The sequence below is a fragment of the Chlorocebus sabaeus genome, chromosome 20 (genome assembly GCF_047675955.1).
Source record: "Chlorocebus sabaeus isolate Y175 chromosome 20, mChlSab1.0.hap1, whole genome shotgun sequence".
NCBI classification, from domain to species: domain Eukaryota; kingdom Metazoa; phylum Chordata; class Mammalia; order Primates; family Cercopithecidae; genus Chlorocebus; species Chlorocebus sabaeus.
Genome location: NC_132923.1, coordinates 62,250,437 through 62,266,999, shown reverse-complemented (window position 1 = coordinate 62,266,999; position 16,563 = coordinate 62,250,437). Strand labels below are relative to the sequence as shown.

The 16,563-nt window shown below is 34.8% G+C and overlaps 1 protein-coding gene across 4 annotated transcripts in view; it reads right to left on the bottom strand.

Annotated features, from left to right (window-relative positions):
• ERICH3 (glutamate rich 3) overlaps window positions 1-16,563 on the bottom strand; it is a 113,424-nt gene that overhangs the window by 25,006 nt on the left and 71,855 nt on the right. For all 4 annotated transcript variants that reach the window (XM_007978286.3, XM_038001778.2, XM_038001781.2 and 1 more), the window contains one exon: window positions 12,714-12,950. In XM_007978286.3, the coding sequence (XP_007976477.3) occupies window positions 12,714-12,950 (237 nt within the window). The remainder of the gene's footprint in view (window positions 1-12,713; window positions 12,951-16,563) is intronic.

The window sequence follows — 16,563 nt, the reverse complement described above, 5'->3', positions numbered from 1 at the left end:
TCTTCTGTACGACAAATCCTGGTGTCCCAGTCACAGCTCAGTTACTTAATAGGTTATGCTATTTAACTTATCTAAACCTCTGTTTTCTTTTTTCTTTCTTTCTTTTTTTTTTTTTTTTTTTTTTTTTTGGGACCGTGTCTCGCTCTGTCGCCCAGGTTGGAATGCAGTGGCCGAATCTCAGCTCACTGCAAGCTCCGCCTCCCGGGTTCACGCCATTCTCCTGCCTCAGCCTCCTGAGTAGCTGGGACTACAGGCGCCCGCCACCTCGCCCGGCTAGTTTTTTGTATTTTTTTAGTAGAGACGGGGTTTCACCATGTTGGTCAGGATGGTCTCGATCTCCTGACCTCGTGATGCCTCTGTTTTCTTAACTGTAAAATGGGGATAATTCTACTTGTTCTCCTTACAAAATTGTAGAAATTACACGAGAAAAATATTTAATCTAATCAAATGAAATAATTATCTTTATAGTCTTTTTTCCTCTGTGATGTCATACATGTAGTATATTCTAATAAATTTATCTCTTGTAGTTTCGTTTTTGTGATATTGAGTGATATCACAGCTACCATGATAAAGATAAAACTAATCATGATTATGCACCTACTGTAAACCAAACCATGAAATAGCACTTTACAAACATCTCACTTAATCCTATGGAATAATAATTATCTTCTACTTTGAGATCCAGAAAGAGAGGTCCAAAGAGGTTCAATAGTACCCAATGTCCATTAGCTAGTAAGTAGAAAGTTTTTGTAAATGCTTATTTTGTAACGATACACTGCAATAAAACCAAGACCCTTCTATTTGCTAAAAGGCTTTGGGACAGGAAGTACTCACAGCCACGGACCCGCCATTGCTCCTCTTAGCTAACTTTCCTCTGTTACCACTCAAGACTGACAGACAGGAAATTGTTCTCTTTCAAAAATCAGAACTCATGAAATGTGTAGTCTGTCCTCGCATTTTATCTGTATTGGTCATTATTAATTTTGTCCACCACTCTAGAGCACAAACTCCATTTAAAATAATCCGAGGCACAGAATATGAATACAAAGCAAAAACAAAAGCAAAAGGTAGCAATCAAAGTCTTCCCTAGTTTATTTATAACATCGATCATGATGCTATTTTATGAAACTATACATGTTATTCAGTTGTTTACAAATAACTATGGAACACTGTGGGGACACTCACAAAAATGGGGGGTGTGTGTGTGTGCGCACGCGTGTGTATGCTTTGTATGCCAGCAATCCTCACTGTTTATACTGTCTGATTGCTAGCTTGATACACCTGACCAAGGGCACCAGCCACACACACATCCGAAGTCAACACCAGCCCAGCAAATCCAGGATAAAGTCTGCTCTCCCTCCTTATAACTGAGGTTCTGAGTTGTCCTTCACTTTCCTTCCAACTTACATAGATTCATTTGTCCACTAAATATATATTGAGAACTTCCTATGTGCCAGACAATGTTCTACAAGAAAACAGAAGCCTTGGTCCTTGCTTCTACCTATAATATACACTCAAAACAGAGACTGACTAATTATCCACCTCCTTTCGCATGAGGGCAATAGATCCACTGCACATGTTCATAAAGATATTGGTTCACTCTAACAGTGACTGCAGATAACTCTCTCAGAAACTATTGCCACACTCTTATTGCAATCAGTAGCCAAATTGTTTTAAACCAATGACAAGACCTGACCTCAGTTTTCAATCACTTTCTCACCTGCTAGCAAGCAGCATACTTTTACCACAGTTTAAATTCACCATTTCCTTAATTAGTGTCCTGATTTTAACTACTTTGTTTTTGGTTTATTAGCTGAAAGCACATACAGAAACTGCAGTTTAAGTTCACTAACTAAAATGAGTAAATTAAATTAAAAATTTAAATGATCTCAGTGGCATAATCATGGATCCCAACCCAGTGGATCCAATAAACTTTTCAACTCTAATACCAACCAATTCTCTCCTTCCTATTCCTTAGTCCAAGAGTTCACAGCAAAATCTGCATATGTGCTGCTCTTATTTTCTTCAAACTAGCCATGACACATGAATTTATATATCCTACTATTAGTTGTATAAATAGTTCTGTCTTAATGATACAAGTTCATGAAAATCTGTTTATATTATATGTCAGTTCAATCAGTATCTTCATGTACAGTAATAGATAATTAGATAAGTGCTTTATACTCAATAAGTATTGTAGGATGAATCTGTGCTTAATGAAACTAAAAGTATAAATTATCAGATTCCAGCCATGAACAGTAACTGATTTTTAGCCTTAAGAGAGAACATATGCCCTCATACTGATAGTTATTATTATCAGTTGAAATGTCTCAAATCATCAGTGAGATAAGTATATGTAAGAATACATATTCACAGGTAAATGCAGATATAGTAGGAGGAGAATAAAACAAAATAAAATGTTCTCCATATTTATCTTAAATTTCACTTTCTAAACACTAAAATAAATTATTAAAATATTTATAATACAAGCAAATCATGTGCAACATTATGCTTCATACATTATTTGCATTCATCTATTGATCTAGTCAATCAGCCCTTCATTCACAAGAGTTCACTGAGTGTCTACGTAATGCCTTTGTTTTCTACAAGGCAGATTCAAATTGTAGAGAAACACTTCATAGTAAAGTACTTCTGTGTGTATTAAAGGATGGTTCTACATTTAAGTATTCACCTGAAGTTATGCCTTCCTACTTCAACAATTGAAAAGTGACTATGGATTGGGGAATTATTACCATTAAGAAACACTTAAGTTTGATTGACCAAGCAAAAAATCACACGTATTATAGTCTTTAATCAGAAGCCAACTATAATATTCCCATAATCCTCTCTGATCCAAGAAGCAGACACGTTACACTAAAGTCCAAGGGTGCGTCTCACAGCACATAGAATTTCAACACAGGAGAAGCCTCCACCCCTATACTTCTGTTCAAACCCATATTGAAGCCGAAAGATTAAGGGTGAGATTATTAAAATCATAAATCAATTAAGTAGAATATTATTGTGATTCCGAGACTTCAAAAGTTTATAAGGTTTACTTCTTCAACAGATCGAAAAATAGCACAAATGAAATTATCTTTCTTCCTAGAAAAAAATTACTTCAAGTCTTACTTTCTTTTTTCCATATTCTGGGAGAAGTCTCTTCTCTGTCTCTTTATCTCTACTTTTATCTCAATCTGTGTAATCTTTCTCAAAAGGAGCTAGTCTTTTTTTCATTACTAATTTTTAAATTTTTAATTGACAAATAATTCTTTTATATATTTATGAGATACAGTGTGATGTTTCAATGCATGTACACATAGTATAATGATCAAATTGGGGTAATTACATATGCATCACTTTCAGTGTTCATTGTTTCTTTGTGGCGATAACATTCAATCTTCCAGCTATCTTGAAATATATATTACATTGTTATTCGCTATAGTCACCCTACTGTGTAGTAAAATACTAGAACTTATTCTTCCTGTCTAACTGTAACTTTGTACCCGTTGACCTCTTACTCATGGACACTATCATCCAAACTGTCCATAAAAGTATATTCTCAGCGACATGATACTTTTCCCCTCAACCTTATAACATTCATCTATGACAATATATTTTCAACTGGTGAATTAGTGCCTGGGGTTGTCAACACAAATGCAGAGAAAAGGAAGCTGTCGTTCTTTTTAAATGATAGGAAGTCTCACACATCATTCCTAAACCAGGGTCCTCTCTTAGTCAGCTTGCAGCCAGTAGCACTCTATCACTCATGGGCTGCTCAGCACAGTGTATTCATCAAGGCGGTCCGACGCAATTGTTAGCTGGCAGTTCAAATGGGGCCGACTTGTCACAAGAATGACAGCCTGGGCAATTGTTTGCCCTCTGGGAACAGGTGCAGGCAGGTTCAAATGAAATACATCCAAATACTAACAGCAAGATTCTTAATCATGTCAATAAAAAGGATGTACTGGTGTCTGGGATTCAGTGGTCACATATGCCTCTCACACTTTTGAAAATGAAATGCAGTCTGGCTTTTCAACAGAGTATTCCAAGGAATCCATCATGTCATTATCATTTTTAATACATGCTACTCGTTCGCTGGATAAAATCTCTAATGCTGATACTCCACATACTAAAAGGCATGTTTATGCCTTGAATAACACAAAGGCAAGTTATCACAATAAAGGAATGGAAAATAAGAAAGTCTGACAATGAGTAAAAAAAAACCACAATCAGCAATGAGATTTGATTTCAGAATGACACTGTTTTGAAACACTAAGCATGCAAAAGAGACCTTTAAAAGCGTAGCTTAATAATATCATTAATGAAACAACGAAAGAAAATAGCTAGCCAATTTAATTTTAGCTCTTAAATTTCCCAATATTCTTGAACCAGCTATATGTTCTTATAGTTTTCATTGCATATCTATTTAAAATATTATATATTATGTACCTGTACAATGTTGCAAATTATATAATTTTTCCATTGAAAATTCCAATAACCATAAAGCATAAATGTAGCTAGATATCATGGCACAAAACAAAGCATCTTACTATTATTGGTGTTAGCATTCAAGTACTTGCTTAATATTTTAAAAATATACTTCAAGAAATCAGCTATGTTAGAAATATGCAGAAGATTGAAACTAAACCCCTTCCTTACATCATATATAAAAATCAACTCAAGATGTATTAAAGACTTAAAAGTAAAACCCAAAACTATAAAAACTGTACAAGATAACCTAGAAAATACCATTCTGGACATAAAACCTGACAAATATTTCATGATGAAGACACCAAAAGCAATTGAAATAAAAATTGCCGGGCATGGTGGCTCACGCCCGTAATCCCAGCACTTTGGGAGGCCAAGGCGGGTGGATCACGAGGTCAGGAGATGGAGACTATCCTGGCTAACACAGTGAAACCCCATCTCTACTAAAAATACAAAAAAAATTAGCCGGGTGTGGTGGTGTGTGTCTGTAGTCCCAGCTACTTGGGAGGCTGAGGCAAGAGAATGGGGTGAACCCGGGAGGCAGAGCGTGCAGTGAGCCGAGATCCCACCACTGCACTGCAGCCTGGGCCACAGAGCGAGACTCTATCTCAAAAAAATAAAAAATAAAAAATAATAAACTAAAATGACAAATAGGACCTAATTAAACTAAAGAGTTTCTGCACATCAAAAGGAACTATCAACAGACTAAACAGACAACCTACAGAACAGGAGGCAATATTTGTGAACTATGCATCTGACAAAGGTCTAATATTGAGAATCAATAAGGAACTTAAGTTTAAAAGAAAAAGATAACCCCATTAAAAAGTGGCCAAAGGACATTCCTTTTTAAAAAAGGAGAAATGCACATGACCAATAAGTATATGAAAAAACTTTTAACTTCACTAATCATTAGATAAATGCCAATCAAAACCACAATGAGATACCATCTCACACTGTCAGAATGACTATTATTAAAAAATCAAAAAATGGCCGGGCGCGGTGGCTCAAGCCTGTAATCCCAGCACTTTGGGAGGCCGAGACGGGCGGATCACGAGGTCAGGAGATCGAGACCATCCTGGCTAACACGGTGAAACCCCGTCTCTACTAAAAATACAAAAAACTAGCCGGGCGAGGTGGCGGGCGCCTGTAGTCCCAGCTACTCGGGAGGCTGAGGCAGGAGAATGGCGTAAACCCGGGAGGCGGAGCTTGCAGTGAGCTGAGATCCGGCCACTGCACTCCAGCCTGGGTGACAGAGCGAGACTCCGTCTCAAAAAAAAAAAAAAAAAAAAAAAAAAAAAAAATCAAAAAATAACAGATGCTGGTAAGGTCGTGGAGAAAAGGGATGCTTATACACTGCTGATGGGAATGTAAATTAGTTCAGCCATTTTGGAAAGCACCTGGTGTTTTTGCAAAGAACTTAAAACACAGTTACCATTTGATCCAGCAAATGCCATTATTGAGTATATACCCAAACAAATATAAATTATTCTACCATAAAGACAAATACATACACATGTCCATTGCAGCACTATTTATAAGAACAAAGACATGGAATAAATCTAAATGCTATCAACAGTAGACTGGATTTTAAAAAATGTGTTACATATACACTATGGAATACTATAGACCCATAAAAAATACTATGCAGCCATACTATTCCATTGCATAGAATACTATGCAGCCATGAGATCATGCCTTTTGCAGCAACATGGATGGAGCTGGAGGCCATTATTCTGAGTTAGCTAACACAGGAACAGAAAACCAAATACTACATATTCTCACTTAAAGTAGGAGTTAAACTTTGCATACATATGGATACAAAGAAGGGAACAATAGATGCTGGGGCCTACTTGAGGGTAGAGAGTGAGAGGAGAGGATCAAAAAACTACCCATTGGCTACTATGCTTATTACCTCGGTGACAAAATAATCTGTACACCAAACCCCCATGACATGCAATTTATGTATATGACAAAACTGCACATGAATGCCTGAACATGAAAGTTAAAAAAAAAGAAATCAGCTATGTGAGAAATAAGAAGTACACACAGTCCTAGCTTTTACAGTATAATTAATTTGTGTTACTAACTTGTGTAATAAATTAGAGGGCAAAATTTAACATACCTAAACAATGAGTGAAAACTAAACTATTGAATGATAGGTTTTTATAAAATATAGAGCTCAATAAAGACTGGTGATGTAGATGACAGTCATGGGAGAAGAGAGAGATGTGCTAGAACTAAGCAAACCATCCTAAAGTAGATAGGGAAGTCCATCCAGGGAGGAAAAAGCTAAAAGTTGATCATAGAAACTGTCCATTTTCTTCATTTTAAAAACAAAATTTAAAAAACACAACAAAGGCTAGAGACTAGGGTAAAGTGAAGAGCTCAAGATAAATTTATCTAAAATGCATATTTTTAAGGAAACACAACTCTTTTATTGGGGAGATTTGCTTTAACTTCAGGTAAGTGGATATTCTCTGATTTTGATTATTTTTTCTCCAAAATGCAGGTTCCAAAGTTGGGTAGCATTTGCATCTTGATTTCACTGCTTTCTGACTGTGTGACTTTGGGAATTAACTAATATCACCATTTCCAAGTTTATTTATTTGTAAAATGGTGATAAAAGAAAATTGTCTGCATTTTAAGGTTGTTTGAGGTAACTGAGATAATTCACATAAAATATTTAGCATAGGGCTTAACACTTTAAATAGTCTTAATAAAGAGTGCCTAGTATGTGACCTATTGCATTATCAATTATAAGATACCTTTCCAAACATAGGATTCCAATTAGTTATGTGCAAACAGTGTTCAATGTTAAAGCTTATCTATTGCTGTCATTCAATAATTACAAGTCTAAATGATTAAAGCTTTCCTTCCAAGAAAGAACCCAGAACTGCCTAATTTTTTCTCTGTTTGAACATAAAAAATTATTCAGTTTCAGAAAAATCTATTTGATTCCTAGAAAGCAAGATTATTATACAGGAAAAAATGTACCCTCAATTACAAGATATCCAAAGAGTATACTGAATCTTTATGAAATCAACAATTTGATAATTTCCCACCAGTACTAAAGAAATAAACAATTAAGAGTCCTTTGTGTTTTGAACTAGTTATATGAATATGCAAACATATTTTCACTGTTTTTCCAGGTTCGAGACACTTGGATAGTTTCTTCAAAATTATTGACTTAGATTATATCACTTTTCCAAAAATATATTTCACTTTCTCTAGATCATATAGGATTATAAGCCTAACTCCAATATTAATATTCAAATTGACAAAAGAGCTTATGTACTAGTCACATTTAATCTAAGAAACATAAAATATATGTATTAAGATAAATTACAGAAAAGACCTGGTTTAAAACCTTAAAAAGAAAATTTCATTGCCTGACCATTGGTCTTGAGTAGTTCTTTCAACATAATAAAAATAATGGCAAATGTTGTTTTAAAATTTACTGATAATTAACATCATTCTTATTTTGCCCATTGTACTTTATTCTTTACCTTGACTATCAGGAAGCCTGGGATTAAATTTTTAGTTCAAGCCTAGTCACAGTCCCATCTCTGGCACTTGCAAAACTATCTTCTCTTTTTGTCTAATAATTTATGTTCTTTATTTTATTGCCTTGTATATGTGTACATAAAATTTTAGAATAGGATTGCTTGAATTCTTTTTTGAAAGAGTAGAACTGTAAACTAAATATTTTGATTACTTAATTTACTTTTATTTTATATTATCCTAATATACTTCTCAAATTCATAATTTTGAGATTTTATACCAAAAAAATTTCAGATGTAAAAACAATGCGAAAATAATAACCAGTTAACATCCTGATGACAGTATCAAATCCACACATGTCAACTAACCTTGAATGCAAGTGGGCTAAATGCCCCAATTAAAAGACACAGAATGGCAAGCTAGATAACGAACCAAGACCTATTGCTATGCTGTTTTCAAGAGACCCATCTCACATGCAGTCACACACATAGGCTCAAAATAAAGGGATGGAGAAAAATCTACCAAGCAAATAGAAAACAGAAAAAAGCAGTGGCTCCAATTCTAGTTCCAAACAAAACAGACTTTAAACCAACACAGATTAAAAAAAAAAAAAAAAAGACAAAGAGGGACATGACATAATGTTAAAGGATTCAATTCAACAAGATCTAACTATCCTAAATATGTATGCTCCCAACACAGGAGCACCCAGATACATAAAGTAAAGCAAGTTCTTAGAGACCTTTAAAGAGACCTAGACTCCCACATAACAATAATGTGGAGGTAACTGTGCAATGTTGCCAGTGTGGTGTTAAAGTCTCTCACTTATACTTTAACACCACACTGGCAATATTACACAGATCATTGAGATAGAACATTAACAAAGATATTCAGGACCTGAACTCAGCACTGGTTGAAATGGATCTTGTAAACTACTACAGAATTCTCCACCTCAAAACAACAGAATATACATTCTTCTTATTGCCATATGGCACATACTCTAAAATCAATCACATTATCAGAAGTAAAACATTCCTCAGCAAATGCAAAAGAACTGAAATCATATAAAACATCTCTCAGACCACAGCACAATCAAATTAGAAATCAAACTAAGAAATGTACTCTAAACCATATGATTACATGGAAATTGAATAATTTGCCCCAGAATGACATTTGAGTAGAGAATAAAGACACAACATAGTAGAATCTCTGGAATACAGCTAAGGAGAGTATTGAGAGGGAAACTGATAGCACTAAATGCCCACATCAAGAAGTTAGAAAGATCTCAAGTTTAATAACCTAACATCATAACTAAAAGAACTGGAGAATCATCAGCAAACAAATCTCTAAGCTAGCAGAAAACAACAGATAATCAAAATCAGGCCTGAATTGAAAGAGATTGAGACATGAAAGATAATTCAAAAGATCAACAAATTCTGGAGCTAGTTTCTTTTAGTTAATAAAACAGAACACTAGTTAGACCAATAAAAAAGAAGACAAAGAAGATTCAAATAAACACAATCAGAAACTACGAGGGGGATATTACCACTGACCCCACAGAAATACAAACAACTATCAGAGAATAATATGAACACCTCTATGCACATAAACTAGAAAATCTAGAAGAAATGGATAAATTCCTGGACACACACCCTCTCAAGAATGAACCAGAAAGAAAATGAATCCCTGAAAAGACCAATAATAAGCTCTGAAATTGAGTTAGTAATAGCCTATCAATCAAAAAAGCCAAGGACCAGATGGATTTATAACTGATTTTGACTAGATGTATAAAGAACAGCTGGTACTATTCCTACTGAAACTATTCCAAAAAATTCAAGGACGAGGGACTCCTCCCTAACTCATTCTCTGAGGCCAGCATCATCCTGATACCAAAACCTGACACAGACACAACATCAAAAAAGGAAACTTCAGGCCAATATCCTTGATGAACATCAATGCAAAGATCCTCAACCAAATACTGGCAAATCAAATCCAGCAGCACACCAAAAAGCTTATTCACCATGATCAAGTAGGCTGTATACCTGGGATGCAATGTTGGTTTGACATATGCAAATCAATAAATGTGATTCATCACATAAGCGGAATTAAATACAAAACCCACATGATTATCCTAATAGATGCAGGAAAGGTTTTTGATAAAATTCAATACCCCTTCATGTTAGAAACTGTCAATAAGCTAAGTATTGAAGGAACATAACTCAAAATAATAAGAGCCATCTATGACAAACCCACAGCCAACATCATACTGATTGGGCACATGCTGGAAGCATTCCCCTTGAAAACCAGCACAAGACAAGGATGCCTTATCTCACCATTCCTATTCAACATAGTATTGGAAGCCCTACCCAGGGCAATCAGGCAAGAGAAAGAAATAAAGGCATCCAAATAGGAAGAGAGGAAGTCAAACCATCCGTGTTTGGCAGACAACATGACCCTATATCTAGAAAACCCCACAGTCTTGGACCAAGAGCCCCTTAGGCTGATAAATAACTTCAGCAAAGTCTTACGATACAAAATCAATGTGCGAAAATCACTAACATTCCTATACAACAACACTCAAGCCAAGAGTCAGATCAAAAATGCAGTCCCATTCACAATTGCCACAAAAATAAAATAAAATAAAATACCTAGGAATACAGTTAACCAGGGAGGTGAAAGATCTTTACAAGGAGAACCACAAAACTCTGCTCAAGGAAATCAATGATGACAAAAACAAATGGAAAAACATTCCATGCTCATGGATACGAAGAATCAATATTATTTAAATGGCCATACTTCCCCAAACAGTTTTTTATACATTCAATGCTGTTTCTATCAAACTAACATTGAGATTTTTCACAGAACTAGAAAAACCTATTTTAAAATTCATATGGAACCAAAAAAGAGTCAGACATTTTGCCTCATCTCCTGTATCCATCTTCTGAACATCTGTTGAGTTTCCAAACTCCTAACATTTAATGAGAACATTGCTTATTATGCTGTAGTCTGCCACTGGTGTTTCGATCCTCTCCAACATTCTCTACTCCTCTTGCATTTTCTTTTCTAACTTAGGATTTTTTTATTTCTCTTTCTTTTACCATGAAAGTCTACTGATTGTTGTTTTCCACATATTTTCTTATATATAGCTTTCTCTCTTTCTCCCATCTTACCTATTATTAAAATTATACTTTTTTATATTTCTGAAATGCTGAGGTATGTGTGAAAATCATTGATTCAACTTATGTTAAAAGTGAAATTTAGTACTATTTATTACATGGATTTTATGGTCTTGAATTGAAAAGAATCTTTACCTCAAGTTGTTTAAAAAAAAAACTCATAAATTTCATAGGGATTAAGTATCTGAATCAAAATTAAATAATGAAAATAGATGAAAATTTGGGAATGTGTCCCTAACCTTTGGATTAGGAGAAGTCTTTTTAATTAGAAAAGAAACTGATAAACAATAACAAACAAGATTAATAGATTAGAGTAATAAAAATCAAAAAGTTCTGAATGACCAAATATTAACGAAGTAAAAAAAAAAAATTAAATGAAAGCATGATAGCATGTGATAAACTATGCCTAATAAAGAGCCCCCCAATAACCATAATATCCAATAGAAAAATGGGTAAAGCAAGCAATATATTCACAGAAAAGGAAATATAAATGGACAATGAATATTAGGAAAGATGCTCAACCCACCAGAAGTTAGGGTAATAAAAACTAAAACAAGAAGCTAGTATTTTTTTGCCCATAAGATTAACATAAATAAGATTAATAAAATCCAGTGAGTGGGTGTATCACAAAACAGGCTTTCTCTTATATCCTTGTTAGGAATGTGAATTATATGAACCTTTCAGAAAGCAGTCTGCCAGGATTTACTAAAATTAAACATAAGCAAATACTTAAGGAAATATGGCCTAAAGATGCAGAAATATCAGTACACAAAACAATAAATTGGCATACCATAAACATTCATATTGCTATTAGCAATAACAAGTTATCCATACATGTATTGAATTCTTGGGATACTTAATATATGTGCATAGTTAAACTGAAAAAAAAATTTCAAGAGTAACATGAATTATATGTTCACATATTTGTAAAAAATTACATAAATATTGGTATGTAAGTTTATGTACTGGAAAGATACACTGAACTGTGGAAATAGGAAATTTTTAACTTTTTCCTTCCAAACAATTTGTTACATTTGCGATGTAACTGGAACACTGATAGGATATGGCTATAGTCATAAATGTCCTTTTTAAGATTCCTTTACATTCTAAAATAGTTACAGACACATTTGTTTTACGTCTCTCTTTCATTAGATTTTTGAAGCTGCATTAATAAAGTACGAAGGTAACAAATTACCTCATGCTCTCAAAAGTGGGAGCTAAATGATGAGAACATGTGAACACATAGTGAGGAAGAACAAACACTGGGGCCTATTGAAGGGTGGAGCATGGGAGGAGAAAAAGGATCAGGAAAAATAACTAATGTGTGCTAGTTTTAATACCTAGGTGATGAAATAATATGTACGACGAACCCCCATAAGTTTATTTGTGTAACAAACCTTCTCATGTACCCCTTATTTAAAAGTTAAATATATATATATACGTTTTTTTCAAGAGAAAAAAAGAGGATTATTTCATTAAATAGAAAACAAAGAAAAGTAGTAAACACACTCAGTAAACAGCCTATGTTACATGATAAGCTGAACAACTCGCCTTGTTTATCCTCTTCCAGTTCACTCTCAGAGCATCCATCATTCTCATCTTTCACATTGTCATGGGCATCTGGTGCCTTCTGTGATGAGGTTTCATTCTCTTTTTCAGGGTCTAAATTATCTCTTTTATCATCCAAAGGTGACTGTGGTATTCCATTCATTTGAACATCGGCCTTTCCTTCTTCATTAGCTTTTTCACCTTGTTTCTCCTCATCTACTTCAAAATCTTCTTCGTACTCTGAAAAAAGAAAATCTCCACTATAAGAATGAAAATAGAACCCCTTATCTTAACCTATTTCTCTCTAATGAGAACTTTGACTCCATTATCCTCTCTTCTCTGAGCCTTTCTTTGCTGCTTCTTTTTCGTTCAATTAGTGAACATGGAAAACTAACAGCAAATGATCAAAGATTCCAATCAGTTACATACACAAGAGCACAAAAGAAATGAAGCTCCAAATCACAAGGCTGAAACCTAATAAAAGTTCATTTACAAATGAACATCATCATCTAAAATAACCAAAATGGAAAGAGAAGAACTTGATATAAAACAATAAATTAGAAATAAATTAAAAATGAAGAGAACAGGATTATAATAATGAAAGTTAATTTGGAGATCCAGTGAGGTCATATTTCATACGAAAAGTGTTCAAAATATTTGGATATCAACTTAATGAATAGTGAAGTGGAAAAATTCAATTAATCAAGTCCAAAGGCCCTGAGAAGTAACACTGTGAATAGCACATTCTTTAAGAAACAAATGGACATCAAGAAAAGGCATTATGAAGGATTCTATATGTAGGCCAGAACTGAAATCATATGCATTCCTCATTCCTACAATAAATGAAATAATTACATTTCAATGATAAAAATTTATACAAAATAGAATATTCCTGTCACAGTCACGTATTTGCTTTATTCCCTGCAGAGGTGCAAAAAATCTGTAGCAGGAAAAGGAAATTGTCACATCAGATAAACTCCAGCTGTCCCTCGTGGTTATAATTTTTCACCTTTCATATTTAATTGTTCCCCCTTTTCTTCCACGAAAAACTAAAAATCTTGAAGTGACAACATGCCAAGGATAGAGAGCAAAAGGATCTCATGCAGAACCAATTAAGCAAATAAACAATTATCCTTAAAATAAAAATTACCATTAAAATAAAGGTTTCTCAATGTTGTGTGTTTTAGTTATTAGCTATTCTGGCTTCTCTGTCAGTGCAGGGGTGGGTCTCTCGGGTAATTTACTTGAGAGCTGTCCACCCAGTGAAAGAAACTTAATCTAGAAATGTATGCCCTGTGCATATGCAGAAAGCTCTGTAAATACAGAGAATGAGGGAGATAGAAGGGGAAAAGTGAAACCAAAACTTGTAACAAAGAAAATTAGATAATCACAAAAACGTTTCCACAAAAGAGATTTAATACATTTAAATACAAAATATGAATATCAGTAAACCAAAACTGTAAAATAAGCAAGAAGATAAAGAATTTGCTTTATATTGCTAGACACAAACAGAAAATACTAATAAAAACGAGCAAATATTTTGATCCAAGTATTACCGGCCAAGTTATAGGATAATTCCCAAGTTATAGGATAACCCTGTTAACTATCAATCAATAAGCCTATTTTTTGAGAATCTTCTATGTTTAAGAGGATAAAATTGCAAGATAGAAGACACTACAATAAGACATTCCCTGCCATGAAGGACTCTCCAATTTTTATTGAGGGAATAAGATGTAGGTACACAAGAAACACTGTACTCACTTTATCGTAGTTTTTAATATGTGATCCTCAGTAATGTGTTTTTCAACACAACTGGGCTGGATTGCTATGGATTTTTATATAGGACATATAATTAATTGTGTGAAGTAGTGTCAAGTAAGCAGAATGGAATGAAAAGTGAGCGGAAAGTCATTTTAGGGTCTCAAGGAAGACTTCCCCAAAGAGAAAGGTGAGATTAGCTGCAGAATACACATACATATATCACACTACAGGTGTTTGCTACTGATCATAAGATAAGCAGAGGGCCAGAGAGAATATGAGTGGATTGCTGTAATTCCATCCATAGTGTTACATAGTAGTGAAATGTGAGGGTTTGGGAATCAGGCATTCATGTGCCCAAGACCCAGTTAAAACACCTACTAACTATGTGACCTTGGGCAATTTGTCTTTAAGCTTCAGTTTCTCCATCTGTAACATGGGTAATACAACACTGTGGTGAGGATTGAGAGCAATAATCCCTGAAACATGCTTAGCACAGTGCCATGAATAGCAGGTGCATAATAAATATTATGGATTAGTACTAATAGTCCTTGTGATTGCGTAGCGAAGGGAGTAGATTATAGAACAGGAGAAAACACAAATGATATGTACTCCTTTGACAGCAACACACTTTAGTCGAGGCACCTGATTAAAATCAGGCAGTACAAGTGCCCACAATTAGGACACAATTACAGTTATATAATTGAAGCACAGCACAAAAGTGAAGGAACATGAAGTGAACCACAAGAACAGTCCCGGCATCATATTTTGTGTTTTCTCTCAATTATAAAGTCAAGGCTGCCCTGGTTTTATTCTATCCCTGTTATCATCACATTTAAATATTAGCTTTCTATTAACCACAAGCCTTCCATTGGCATTATAGCTCAAAGCACACCACTTTTGTGCCATCTACTCACGTTTTTGATATGAATAAAACAGCGGCATGCTTTCTAAAACCTTTTACATAATTTCTTCTGTTCTCCTTATCCCATTTGCCGCCTTCTAGAGAATTTAATTAGGTTGTTATTTACCACCCCCACTAATGAGGACGTGAGTCAACACCAGGTCAACATCAATCTAGCCACAACCTAATCTTGCTGGCCTCGATTCAAACTTCTTGCTGCTCTTTCATCAGTGACTATTATGCAGAGAGCTGAACCCTTGCTGCTGTGGCTGCGTTTTTAAAAACGGACATGGACATTTAAAGTCCATTAACTAGCCAACCCGGAAGAAAGACCCCAGGAAAAACTTTATCATAGGTATCATGAGTATAAAGTACATCACTCATAGCACTAGTTAGGTTGGTTTAAGAAAAAAAAAAAGAAAATGAAAAGCTTCCACCGAACATGACTTCCATAAACCACCATGTCTTCCAAGTTAAAACACATGAAAACACATCCTATTTGTTAATACCTCTGTGATTACTATTGCTACAGATATATTAAAATTCTCATGCCAAGATAGGACAAAGACTAGAAGAGATTGTGAAGAATGGTGAGCTGGTAAAACCGTTCTAAGTGAAATCTTTTGTAAAAGATTCACTATATTCAGTAGTAATCCAACATGAAGTCTAGCGCTATAACAGCCCTGTAATTATTCTCTTGGATTCCTGAAACACTTGGGCAGCAAAAATATGAGGTGGGGAAGAAGATACCTAGAAGTTGTCCCTTTCCCGAAGCCAGCCCTTCCACAGGTCATCCCAACCCATGGTTATTGTGCCCCCTAACCAGGCTTTGTCTCCTGAGAATGAGGGACACACAGGCAGTTCTCCCTTTCTGATACTTTGGACACACTATCCACAACCATGTAGTGGGTAGGCTAACTTGTAATAGAAGGTTGTACAGTGTTTGAAAGACTGAGCTTTGGAATTAGACAAACCTGGGTGCAAATCCTTGTTCTGCTACTTTTTTTGTGTGTATCTAAGCCTCAATTTCCCAGCCTGTAAAATTGAAGTAATAATAATACCTACCATATTGAATGGTGAGGATAAAATGAGATTGTGTGTGCACAGTGCCTAGTTCAGTGCTCAGTGCTTGGCACTTTTATTATTGTTGTTATTACTGCTTTAGGGATAAGTATATACAGGCATACCTAT